Source organism: Molothrus aeneus, chromosome 3, assembly GCF_037042795.1.
Source record: "Molothrus aeneus isolate 106 chromosome 3, BPBGC_Maene_1.0, whole genome shotgun sequence".
In the NCBI taxonomy this organism is placed as follows: Eukaryota; Metazoa; Chordata; class Aves; order Passeriformes; family Icteridae; genus Molothrus; species Molothrus aeneus.
The window spans coordinates 87,898,447-87,912,287 of record NC_089648.1 but is presented as its reverse complement, the minus strand read 5'-3'; the positions used below and the strand labels follow the sequence as shown (position 1 = coordinate 87,912,287).

Here is a 13,841-nt window from a genome sequence, read left to right as displayed (position 1 = left end):
AAAATATGCTGTTTAATCTTCTTTAAATTTTTTGAAACTGTTATTCTAATTTCATGTTTGTAGAACTGCTGAACTGATTCTTGTCTCCCTCATTTAGTTTGATCAAGCAGCTGATGCTGAATTTGCCTGGATTGCAGAAACAGAAAAGAAACTGATGTCTCTGGGTGATATTAGGCTTGAGCAAGACCAGACCACTGCTCAGCTGCAAGTTCAAAAGGTAAAAGACATGCATTTCCAACTGTCATGTTAATTATTGGCCGGCACACTCTCCATCTAGAAAATGTACTGGCGTGATTTAATTTTCAATCCAATCATAATTAATGCATTTCAAAACCAGCTTTTGCTCCAAATACTTTATTTTAAAAAAATATTATTCTAACTAACTTTTATTGTGTTTCAAGGCTTTTACCATGGAGATTTTAAGGCACAAAGATACTATAGATGAACTTGTTAAATCTGGGGATAAGATCATGAAAACATGCACTGAAGAAGAGAAACAGATGATGAAGGTAAAGTTCCTTAACTTGCAGCTACAGTGGTAGATATGCAGAAAATGTACAAGTAGAAGGGTTCCTATAGTGTCTTTTAAAATACTAATGAAAAAGCATTAATTACAGTCACTTCCTGTCTGAGGATTGTAATGCTAGAGGAAATGCTGTTGTGCGTTGCTCTCCTTCCTTCAGGATGTCAAGAGAACAAACGCTGTGTACTTGCTTCTTTGCCTGACACTAATTTGGAGCCCCATTTGTCATCTTCATCCATAGTAAACAGTATTTTAGCCTATAGATAATGGAGTAAAGACGTGTTAGTCATCTGGGTTGATGTGTAAAATCTGGCAGTTTATCTTGCAAGTTCTTTTGGGTCAGTGATGCTCTGGGTGTGAACATTTCTGTGCCAAATTCACTGGCTCTGCACCTCAGTGTGAGTCTTTACTTTCATTTCTGCTGATTTCCATGTAGGCCTTGCTTGCCAAGATTATTCCATCCTGTCACAGCCCATGAAATGCATTCTTATGACTTTTTTTATTACACACAGACACAGAGAGCCCAACGTCAGGGCTGCAAACATGTAGGGATGGATTTTTCATGTTGGCATTTGGGAAGGATTAGTTGTGGGGTTGGGAATTTTTTGCTAAATTACGGTGAGGCTGGGTATTTTGTGTAAATTCAGTCCTTCCAATCCATGAAAAACAATGCTTCAGTAATTGTGTTCTGCTACAGGATCTCTGAATAAATTTGATTTGCTCTTAAGTGAATTTAAAATAGAAGAGGTGTTCTGCCTATGAAACCGTAGTCATAAGGCAGAGCAGTTTTGTGTGAGTCTCTGCTAAATATTTTTATTTGTCAAAAGTACTGTATATCTGTGTGTTAAGGTTATGTTCTGTCCTCTGGATAGCATCTCTATGCTTAATTTACATGCAAGACATAACAAATGAAAGGATAGCTTGTTCTGCCAAAGGGGAAAAAAAAAAGCTTCTTCATATTCAATGTCTTGCTTATATGTAGTTTTTCCAAGGCTAGGATTTCTGTGCATTGTCACATGTAATATTTCATAAACATGATAACATGGGCAGTTTTCCAGAGGAAAAATATAGCTAGTATAGCTAGTTGATACTTTCATTTATTATTACGTGCCCAAATACATTAAATTAGTAATGTATAAGTCTTATAGTTCTATCACTATTATCTATGTTATTAATGGTAATACATTCTCATTAAGTAATGTAGGCTAACCTGGAAAATAGTGTTTTGTGGTTTCTGTTGCAAATTTGTAAATGACAGCTGCAACAATATCCTGCTAGCTTGCCAGAGTGGAAAAGAAAACTCCACCAAAAAAAACACCAAACCAAACTAAACATCCCAACAGATTTGGTGTATTTTTCCTCTTGCTTTGAATCAGAAATGCTGTGGAAAACTTAGCTTCTGCCAAGTGTCACTGAAGATAAGTGTCTGTCGTAAAGAAGCTGGGCTAAGATCTGTGGTCAAATCATTTGCAGCTTGACTAGAACTCTATGAATAAAGTGTTATTTGTAAATATCAGTATTGTTAAATATTTTCTAATTATTTTGCAAGTACTCTGTCAAATTCTGGTCTCCCTCATTGTTGATTCTGTCCACCTTAAACAGTGATACTGTAGAAACATCAAAATTGAAATTTTATTCACTGTGAATTGGTGTTAAAATTATCAGAGAATGTTTGGAAATGAAGGTAAGAGACACATGGAAAAAATACTTTTAAAAAATTAATATTATTTTGCAGAAAAAAATTGAAAGCCTCTTACAGAAATATGATCAAGTCTGTCAAATGAACTCAGAGAGAAACCTCCAGCTGGAACGGGCTCAGTCCCTAGTTAACCAGTTCTGGGAAACTTATGAAGAGCTTTGGCCATGGTTAACTGAAACAGAAATGATCATCTCTCAGCTTCCTGCACCAGCCCTTGAATATGAAACATTAAAACAACAACAAGAAGAACACAGGGTAAGTGTTTGGCTAGTTTTGAAAAAGAAAGTGTTAAATATCAGGAAGTATTTTGCTTATAACTGGAGTACTCTGCAAAATTCTTAAAACTATATCAATCTTCTGTTGAAAAAAAATAATTAAAACAATAATACAGAGTATATATACATTTTCAGTCATGTCTCTGCTGTTTACCAAACTATGCATGTAAGCAAGAGTGTCTGGGGAAGGCAGCAAGTGATGTGTAAGCATAAAAGAGGGCTAAAGGGTAATAATTGCCATTGTCCTGGGAGAACTGGAGACATAAAAGTTATTATATAAGAAGTATGTATATTTAAAAGTACTCATTAATGTCAGTACTGGAACAAACGAAAACAGAAACAGAAAGAACAGATGTGGGATGTTGGAGCAAGAAACAAAAGGGGGGTACAGTCTGTACACAGATATGGACATATGCTGATCTTATGTATGCATAAAAAAAATAGCTTTTGTTTTGTTGGTAACATTGAAACTTAACTTAGCTGAGTAAGAAAGATGAACAATTAGAGGGCCAAGAACTGATTGCTTGGCTATCAATCCCCCAGTAATCTATCATGTGAAGAATGTTTGTTGTGCAATAATTAAACAATTGTTTACCATAGCATCACAAACTAGAGGTGACAGTCTTGTAGACTGGCCACTGTATGGGTTCTCTTACATAGATATATAATCAGTTTGGATAAAAATTGAGGTGTTTCATAGGTGACTGCTAGTATCACATGGAATCAGATGCAACCCACTGAGGTTAAGACCTGCATGTTTTAGCAGATGCAAAACCTGCATGGCCACTGGAGATACCTGTTTCTCCCTGCTAAGCATGGAGTAACTAGTGTTTTTTTTGTTTCAGCTGCCTCCATTAAGTGACTCAAGTTAGATAGCATGAACCCTGGCTTCAAAGTCTTGTTTACTTTGAGACCAGCTAATGAAATGTGCCACTCTTATGTACTGGTAAACACCAGGTTCACTCATTTGTCTTCCTATTATGTCCAGAAATAACAAACATGTTCTGTTAAGACTAGCTACATAACATAAGCTTTACAAACTACCTTGATTAGTCACTGTGAACCATATCATGCTTGCTTTACTTGCAGGATTGTTCCTCATGTACTTTAATCATGCTGCTTCTATAAGAAGCCTTTCAGATGAGCTTCTATTTTTGCATTTTCCCCGGGCTGTGCTATTAGCTGAGATTTGTTTGTTAAATTGAAGATTGATATCAGGCACTTTTAACATGTAATCTGCTCTGAAATGATTGTTTGCTAGAATTGTTTACCCAATAGTAGATCATGGAGAAGACCAAATAATTTGTTGTTCTATTAAAAAGAAGAAGAAGAAGAAAAAAAGGTAGCTCTCAAATGTGAATGAGAACTTAATGTTTCTGTTCTGATCTATTTACTGCTGACTATCTTTGTTCCAACTTGTGGAATTCACAGAGTTGATTCTATGTGAGTAACATGCAGTTAGTTTGGTTTGAAATGAGCTGTTGGCAGAGTATTTTAGCATAAGGTTTAGACCCAGAAATGTGCACTCTTTTGGCCTTGTGTCAAATCATCTCTTTGTGCTCAAAAATAAACCACACAAAATTATTTTCTAAAAATTTTCAAACTGTTCTTATAATCTCCTTTACTTCCTCTAAACTAATCAACGTTATTTTTCTTGTGGCAAGGTGTACAAATCAAGCCACATTCAAAGTAAGTAGTTAGAGTCAGGGGGGTTATTTTCATTTCTGTTTTGTCATTGGGAGACTGAAGAGTTGTGTCACTGTCTTCCCAGTCTCCTCAATGTCCCCTCTTCTGGGGAGGAGCAAGGAAGAAAGCCAGCATCTGGATTCCTTTTTAAGGGAAGGACTGTAGTAAAGAGAGGAGAACTTATTTACACTGAGACTGATATAGGCTCTTTTCTGGGTCTTCATTAATTTAAACAGACTCTCAGCTGGGAGGAGCAGTGCATGTACCTCTCATGTTCCTGCACTGAGCTATTGGATAGAAATGCGTGGAGTTCACAGCACTGAGAGGGACAGTGCCTCTCACAAGACTGGGACTTTTCTGAAAAGAGAGGGATGAGATGAGAAAGTAAATAAAATGAGGGAAGGCTGGGGCTACTCACACAAACAAAACCCTTTCCCTTTTGTCAATTCTATGGGTGCAAGCAAGAAAAATCTGAAATCCTTACGCATATTGGAAGACACCTTGTGACATTTCACTTCCACAAGCCCCTGCAAAGTCTTCAGGACAATTTTTGCTTCTGGGGTGGATGATGAGAAGGAGTAGACAGCTGAGATCAAATATAATGCACTTACTAATTAATTGTTGAACATTGTGTAAGTTAAATAATACTGCTGTTATAAAGACAGAGGGGTCTTGTGGCCGGAAGGGCGATGGATAAAGAAGGTTGATAGGTCTCTACTGATCACTTTGCTTGTCCTTTTGCCCTTTTCACTGATTTCTTTGACGCTCCCTTGTGCTGGTTTCCTGTTCTTAAATCAAGGATAATTTGAATTAATTTTCTTGCAATGCTGGTGCCTCTTTCTGTGATGCTCTTCAATTAAAGGCTTTGCAGCATGTGACCAATATCACCATGAAAAGTATATATGTGGTGGCGTGACGCCCATGTCTGGAATATCGTTGCCCTTTCTGTCATTATAGGTTCTAAATATGATGGGCAATGTCTGTTGTTAGCATCATATGCATAATTAGCATCTTATATTTTGCCTGTAATCATATGTCCTGCCAGAGTGTTTCCAGTGTGTGTCTCTAGTTCTGATGTTTTATGCCTGCATAGTTCTATGTTGGAATAGGAATGGTCACTGGCAAAGCAGTCATTAACTTTATTTCTGCTTTACATTAAGATGAAAGGTATTTGTTTGGAATTTCTTGCCAGCTGGATGTGTTGGAAGTGTGGACAGTTGTAATGTGGTGGTGCAAGGGTAAGAAACTGATAAGTTGTTTCATTTGTTATAGCAACTGCGTGAGCTGATTGCTGAGCACAAGCCTCATATAGATAAGATGAACAAAACTGGGCCTCAGTTGCTGGAGCTGAGCCCAGGAGAAGGCTTTTCTATCCAAGAGAAATATGTGGCAGCTGACACCCTGTACAGTAAAATTAAGGAAGATGTCAAAAAGCGAGCACTGGCACTGGATGAAGCCATTTCTCAGTGTACCCAGGTATCAATTAAGGTTTAAAGTATAATTGGGTTCATTCAATGGAAAAATACACATTGTCATCTTACATGGTTTTATCAAGACTAAGCTATGGTTTCATCTGGATTTTTCAACCTAATGGTCTGTGAATGTTCATACCACTACTAATGGTATTGATTTTTCTCTATCTCGAGGGATTATAATTTTATATATTGGTCAGTATTATAACTTTCAGCCATTGAAAAATGTTAAACTGCTTAATTTTTAAGTAAAACTAGTGGTCTAAAAATGTGGCCTTTGATTTTCACTTTTGTTTTCACTTACTGGCCTGTTGCTAGCTGATGCCTCATTTCTAAACAAATGTTACTTTTGATCAACTGATCAAAAGTAACATTTATTTACAAATGAAGCATCAGCTAACTAACTAACTTGGGTGTAGTTAAGTAACTTGGGTATAGTTATTTCTAGAAATTAGCAGCTGTGGTTAACAGTAGGCAATGGAACTAGTGGGTAGTTTAGCAGTGGTAATGGCATTGGCTCTTTGCTGCAGACTCCAAAAAACATAACATAATGCACTGAAACTGCTACAGAAAAGTATTGCCAGGAAATTTAGACTTCGCAAAATGCCATCAGCATAAAACTCAGGTCAAGTCCCCAAAAGCTGCATATTCTAGCTTCATCAGCCTATGAAATGAACTTCAGTAGAGTAGTGTCAAATGTTGTGTTCTAGCAACTCTTAAGTATTGTTAAATATGGGTTAATTGTCATTAAATTCACACTGAAATTTTTTCCTCTACCCCAGATTTAGAAAAGAAACTCAGTAAAACTTTGTACATAAACCCATACAAAAACCTGAATAAAAGTACTTTGTTCTATACTGCTGTTTTTATAGGAAATTCCCCTTTTTCCTCTTTAACAATTCTCCATTCTAAGTAATTTTGTCAGGTCATTATAATTAATGTCATATTCCTTATCCCTGCAGCTGAGTTTAAGAATGTGAGGCAAAACTAAATGACATCAGATATCATCCAGCTTTTGAAGTGGTTATAGACATATTTTATTTTATATATATATATATATTTTTTTTTTACTAAACTTTCTAAACTTTCAGTCATTCTAAACACCTTCCTTATTGGCACCTCTGAAATACGCCTGATTATTTAAATCCTCTTTTTTTCTTTGTCATAAATGTTTAGTCCTCCTCTTATGTGGAGCTGCCAGTTTGAAAATCAAGATATTTATTTAGTGTTATAGTCCCTGTTTTGTATGTGATAGACATCAACATGTTGTACTGGCTAAGTACAGAAAGGAAGAAGTAAAATGCATTCTTTGCTAACACCTAGAACATAATCAGATGTTGAGAAATTACTGAATTATTTATGCAATACTTTATGGTTCATTTTATATACTTAAATGTATACACAGATGGCAAAGCAAAACATTGTAATGCCCACAGAATGTAATTATAGAAAATCTTTTTTTATGAAGATATGTGAATATGGATTGTCAGATCTCTGCACTATGATGTTTATGTCAATGTTTGTCTAGACAGTCCTTGAAGAGTAATTATTTAACTCTTCAGGTGTGAAATTATATTAAATTGCACTGTGTATCAAAGGAAGGACATAATGTATGAAGCTAGAATGAGACATTGTAATGACTTGCATTTTCTTCCTTTTAAGTTCTAAAACACTTTGTCTTATTTGTTGAAGTTGGTACAAGGAGACCCACTGAATGCACTGACAACTTAAAAATGTGATCTGTGTCCTAAAATTAGATGCAAATATTGCCAATTTAATTTCAGTTTTTATCACTTTTGTTAGGTTTTGTTACCACAATCAGTTTCTTGGAAGTCTTGAATGTGGGAAGGCTACTATTTCATAACACATTTTGTTGGCTTCTGTGATACTTCTAACAAAAACACTGAGGCCTTTAGTGTTAGTCACAGAGTCAGATTTGAAGTGGGTTGTATGGTGGGAAAAAAGTAATTATATTGCCTGTGTATATTCTATTGAATAGAAGGGATGTAGCTATTTGTTCACATAAGGTAATCTTGTTTGGCTGTGTTCTTTCTTGCATCTTTTCCAAGTGTTGTCAGGAATGCTTTTTGTAGATCCTGGAGAGTTATTAAATGCAGCCACAATTTATTGATTTCTTTAATTTGAAAGGGGCGTGGTGGTGCGAGATATTGAGGAATCTCTAAGCATCCAAAAGCATATAATAAAGGCCAGCTTTGGACCTATCCCAAAGGCTGAACCACTTTAACACAGCTGTAATTGAGTTTCTGAGCACCTACCTGGGCTCAGTCAAACATGGAAGAACACACTATGTACATTGTTGTGTGCTTTTAGTTGCAGAAAGTACCATACCTTTACTGCCCTAGCAAGCACCTCCTGGCCATTAACAGATGTCTTTTAACAGATACATGCCTTACATATAAAGCCCTAATCAGAGGTAGTATATCAGTATGTTGGTCCTAACAGGAAAATGTATGTTTTTAATAGTAAAGTACAAATCTTCCTAAAATGATGAAGTCAGAAACCCATGGCTCTCTAAAGCTACAAACTACATGAGTTTCACAGGACTAAATGTAAGCAGATTCTGCCATGGGTATAGTACTCTCAGAGGGAGTGTCTCAGGAGTGAACCCAAACTTAATAGAAAAGTTCTTGAATTTGAGAGAACCTATCATTTTGCAAGGTTATTTTAGTAATTTAGAATTAAAAGAGCCTAGAGGGAGGTATTGCAATTTGCACATGCATATGTTGGATAGAGATGTAAAGTACTTTTTTCCAAGATAATTTCAGATGCCATTTTTTAGTTTTTTGGGTTTTTTTGTTTTTTGTTTATATTCTAATTTGTCTGCCATTTCCTTCTGTCCTGTGGCTTCCTCCTAGTTCCATGACAAGATAGATCCAACTCTAGAGAGTCTGAAGCGCATAGTTGAACGTCTGAGGCAGCCACCTTCGATCTCAGCAGAGGTTGAGAAGATAAAAGAGCAGATCAGTGAAAATAAGAATGTGTCAGTGGATCTGGAAAAACTTCAGCCAGTGTATGAGACACTTAAACAGCGAGGGGAGGAGATGATCGCTCGCTCAGAAGGTGCTGATAAGGATATGTCTGCTAAAGGTAATAGACTGAGAAAACTTTCATGTAGTGGAAATGCAGTAAGCTGCAGCATATAAAATTCTTCATTTCTGATGACCTCTAATCTGGGGAATGTTCTCCAGGAGAAGCTGCTTAAGATTTATAAAAACAAAACATCATTTAAAATAATTCATTGTGGATATGACCTTTATTTTATTTCTAAAGGCCATTGTGTTTGTTTCCACTTAACATTATAAGGAGTCCTGCAAAGAAATGTTTTAGAGTCTAAATTTTAAAATGTACACATATGTTTCTGCTGTAGAACTGTAGAGAGATTTATGACCAAGAATTGTTTGCCAAGGTAGTAATCTAGTTCCTTTGTTGTTTAGCTGTTCAAGATAAACTAGACCAAATGGTCCTAATTTGGGAAGACATCCAGACCCTGACTGAGGAAAGAGAGGCCAAACTGTTGGATGTAATGGAACTAGCTGAAAAGTTTTGGTGTGATCATATGGCTCTTGTAGCTACTATTAAAGATACTCAGGACTTCATTCGAGAGCTGGAGGGACCTGGAGTTGACCCATCTGTAGTCAAGCAACAGCAAGAAGCTGCAGAGGTCAGTAGAAATTATTTTCTTGATTTGAAGTACTTTATTTATGGTATGCAGAGGAGAAGGTATTATTTTGTAAAGACTAAGAGGGATAATTGTGTAGAAATTTTCAGTAATGGTATCTCAAGAGTCTACAGTTAATAACACATATCAGTGCTTAATTGCAATGAGCATGCAACATGTGCTTGTCATTACATTTCCTTATTTGTTTGTAAATATGTACATAACAACCATCTCACTGAGACTTTGAAAAGTTGTACATACTTGAGATTCCTTGAGTCGTACGTAACATCCAAATGAAAGGTGGACAAATGTATTATGCTCTATGTATTATCCTCTAAGCCTGTAATTATTTATACTGATAGTTAAATGTTTGAAGGTTGAATGATAACCTCTGACAAAGAAGACACTCTGATTAAAGAAATCTAATTTAAAACTTCCTGTTTACTTTTTCTATCTCAAGCAAAATGATATCATAAACCATTGTTACAATTTAGACTGATGTCAGCTGATTTCATCCCTGCACTGCAAAGGGATGCTTATTTTCTAAGTCCAAGTGACTGGAAGGAAAACAAAGGTGGAATCCCACAGTGTTCTGTCTTGAAAGCAAGTTGTACATAGGTTATTAAATTTAGTATTAGCAGTGTTGGCTTTTTTTTCTCTTTGTAGGCTGCTAAAGAAGAAATTGATGGACTACAAGAAGAACTAGAAGCAGTTGTGAGCCTTGGCTCTGAGCTGAGAGCTGCTTGTGGAGAGCCTGACAAACCCATTGTCAACAAGAGTATAGATGAGGTATGGGAAAAGCAGATGCTTAGGTCTGCTATGTGATAGCTTGCTCAGCTGAAATTTGTATATTCCCTATGACCCCAACACATTTTGAGAATAAAAATTTTGTGGCAAAAGTGAGACACCACTGAAGCCTTTGTGGTATTTGCCTTTTGAGTGAATAAATCTTAGATTAGAATGTACACACTGTTTTATTTAATTGATTTATGGTTTAGAACTTTTGTAAAAGACAGATTTTTAAAAAAATAGTTGCTGATTAGTATTGTAGGTGACTATTTCTTGTAAAAAGTAATGCTGGAATAAATTTTGGATATGTATTCTTCATGCCAAGTGAGACATCTTAACTGAGACTATCCTGTTTGGATGTCTGTAAAGTACTTTTTATTTCTCCAGTCTTCAGCACTTTATGATTCTTGTAAGGTATTTTTATTATGGTGATGCAACTCCAAATGATTTAGTAGTATTTCCTCTACTAACTTTTGGATCTCTGTTAATAAAAAATATTCAATCAGTATTGAAGTTTACAGCTTTTATAATTCAGAACCTCTACTGAATTCTGAAAGAAACTAGTTCTGCAGTGATAGGGAGGACAAGAGTGTTAATACAGAATAAATGTGAACTAGTCATGCTTAGTTTATTTGTATTATTGATCAGTGAAGTGTTAGTAAATGCACATTATATAGCAGTAAAATTCTTTTGTCTATGGGACTAAATTGTGCTTATTTGCAGCTGAATTCTGCCTGGGATGCACTAAACAAAACATGGAAAGAACGTGTGGATAAGCTTGGGGAAGCTATGCAGGCAGCTGTTCAATACCAAGATGGACTACAGGTAAGATGATGTGACATACCTAACCCAGCCTTGGGTCAATGGGATTTAATGTGATTGCAGTAAAAAGTGTCATGTGATTAGGCAGGTGCCAAGTACTGCACTCTGGTTGTAGTGACTATTTTCTTGAGTAGGCAGGGTTTTTTCTCAAGATTGGTTGGGGTTGGTTTGTTGGGATTTTTCTGCATTAAAGAGTGCATATATTGTGTTGTTTTATTCAAAATTAATGTCCCCTTGTTTGTTGATAAGAGCAGAGGTTTTTTGGCACCACACATTCATAGTAGTTCTGCTCACAGTTTCTTGTGATAGTCAAGGCAGGTTAAAGTTGTGACACATTTGGTCTGAAAGGAGCAGAGTACAGGTCTATATGCACACTTGCTGCTGTTTTCTTTGAGTCGAAGACAATTGAAGCACTTGAATTTTATTCCACCTTATAAGTACAATTATTAACATAATGTTGCTAAACCATTATTCTTAGTATAATTTATATTCCTAGTATAATTTATCCTATCACAATACTTTAGAAGATTATCCCCTTTTTAAATCTATAGGCAAATGTTCCAGCAGTTTAAAGATATCTTGTACACTGTGCTTACCAGAGCTGATGAAGTTTAAAGAAAAAGAGGGGTTATGCTTTAGATGACCTTTAAAGGTCTCTTCCAACACAACCTATCCTTTGAAACTATGATCTTTTCTCTGTATGTGCTGTTGGGTTTTTTATAGTTGTTTGTTTGTTTTTTCTTGGTGGAATTACTGTCTTCCATGGTTCATTAAATCTTTAAAACTCAAATTTCACATGACACTGAGGGCAGTTACTGCTGTATTTGGTGCAGATCAAGCAGCAGACCACTCCTGAATAATAATGCAACACGCCTGTTTTGCAGTGCACCATCACTATGGATTTTTGTCTGTGTTCTCCTATGTTCCTACTGTGCAGAGATTGATTAGACAGAATCAGCACCATTTGGTTCTATTTCCTGTAGCTGTACAAGGCACATCCTAGCATCAGAACTGGGGAGACATAATTTATTTTTTATTTTTTGTTTTTTTAAAGTCACTCTGCATTATCCTCTAGAGATTCATTGTAGCTCAGTTATGATCCTTCACTGCTTAGTATGTACCGAATAGGTAGTTCCATGTTCCTTACACAAATAGCTTGCTTCAAAAGTTTGTAATCCTCATTTAAGGTGTGTTATCTTTCCATTTTCACTCCAAACAACTGTAGAACAGAGTTTGTCTTGTGTAAAATCTGCAATTTTTATGAATCCCCTGAAAGGTAAATACAAGAAGTAGATTGCTACTCAGCATGAATAATTCTGGCAGAATCTTGCTGCTAATAGAAGTCCAGTATTGCAGAATGTGCACTCCTGTAGCTGTTACAGGGGTATTTGTTCTATTGTATTACAAAGAAACCTAGGTTTTGCTGGGAAAGTTATTTTATTTGAAAGAGAACAGCAATACTTTCTCTGGAAAAAAGAAAAGTTCTGATATTTTACTCAATACAACTTTCAAAACTAACAGCATTTCTCTGCTCACACTTAAATATCACACTGTGATTTTCAGGCGTTATTTGACTGGGTAGACATTGCTGGTGGCAAGTTAGCATCTATGTCCCCAGTTGGAACTGATCTGGAGACAGTGAAGCAGCAAACAGAGGAACTTAAGGTATGAACTAGCCATTAATTTCCTTTATATTTCCATTTGTCTGTATTTTTCGGTGTTGTGCAGTATTTTTTGAGAGTCAAATACAATTTTAATTTTCAATTTTTAGTAAAGAAGAATTTGCATGAAAATTTAAAAATATTTAATATCAAACTTTTCATTTTAAAATGCACTTAACTTGAAAAAGTATTCCAAATTTTGTCTAGGCTACATTTTATTTTTTCTGATAGCCCAAAAATAGTTGTAGTATCATTCATTCTCTTTCAAAAACTATGGAGTTATTATGTGCAGGATTCTTCTGCTATGAACTTTATGTTTTCTTGTTTCTAACATGAACAATTTCTTTGAGGCTCTGAGAAAAGGCCTCCAAAGCTTTGCTTCTGCCATTAGAGCCTTTATGTAAATGCTCACACAGATCATGACATTCCCAATATGTGAGTAAGGTGAAAATCAAAATTCCAATCTAACTTGGAAATCTGTCTGCAGGGATCTGTACTTGTGACCAAATGTACTCCTGATGTTGGGATGCTGCTATGCCATGTTTAAAAAGCAGACATATGTGAAGATCAGAGAAGGTTCTTGGTCTTGTTGCTCACTTGTAGATTTTGTTGGCTGTGGGCAGGTTGTTTTATGTATTTTATGATGTAACTTCAAATGAATTGTGACCTTACATAGTTCAGAACATATGTACACAAGATGCCTTCAGACTGTTGCACCAATTGTGTGTTAAAGAAAGTGTTCTACTAAAGAAAATTTGCTTTCACTTCCTTTCAAGAATAATTCCATTAGAAATTTATAACATTATCACTATCACAACCACAAGAGCTAGAACACAGAATCATTCTGTGATTCTATAATCATTATTTGTGTTTCATTTACTTCTTTTCTTTTTCTATTTACCATAGCAATTTAAGACAGAAGCTTATCAGCAGCAGATAGAAATGGAAAGACTGAACCATCAGGCAGAACTATTGCTAAAGAAAGCAACACAAGAGAGTGACAAGCACACTGTTCAAGACCCTCTCTCAGAGCTCAGACTATTGTGGGACAGCCTAGAAGACAAAATTATAAGTAGACAGGTAAATAAGCTTGGAGGTGGGGGCTTTATTGATGATTTTGTTTTTTGTGAAAAATTCTTTGTTATGCATAATGCTTATATTAATTTACACATTCCTTTTAGTTTGGAAGCTAAAAAACTTATATATAATAGCATTTGAATTGTACAATTAGTTTA

General features: G+C 35.7%; 1 protein-coding gene across 2 annotated transcripts in view; it reads left to right on the top strand.

The window, feature by feature from the left end:
• DST (dystonin) overlaps positions 1–13,841 on the top strand; it is a 291,949-nt gene that overhangs the window by 239,129 nt on the left and 38,979 nt on the right. For both annotated transcript variants that reach the window (XM_066547320.1, XM_066547319.1), the window contains 10 exons: positions 98–217; positions 402–509; positions 2,259–2,477; positions 5,456–5,659; positions 8,532–8,763; positions 9,111–9,337; positions 10,001–10,123; positions 10,847–10,948; positions 12,509–12,610; positions 13,513–13,686. In XM_066547320.1, coding sequence (XP_066403417.1) covers positions 98–217; positions 402–509; positions 2,259–2,477; positions 5,456–5,659; positions 8,532–8,763; positions 9,111–9,337; positions 10,001–10,123; positions 10,847–10,948; positions 12,509–12,610; positions 13,513–13,686 — 1,611 coding nt within the window. The remainder of the gene's footprint in view (positions 1–97; positions 218–401; positions 510–2,258; positions 2,478–5,455; positions 5,660–8,531; positions 8,764–9,110; positions 9,338–10,000; positions 10,124–10,846; positions 10,949–12,508; positions 12,611–13,512; positions 13,687–13,841) is intronic.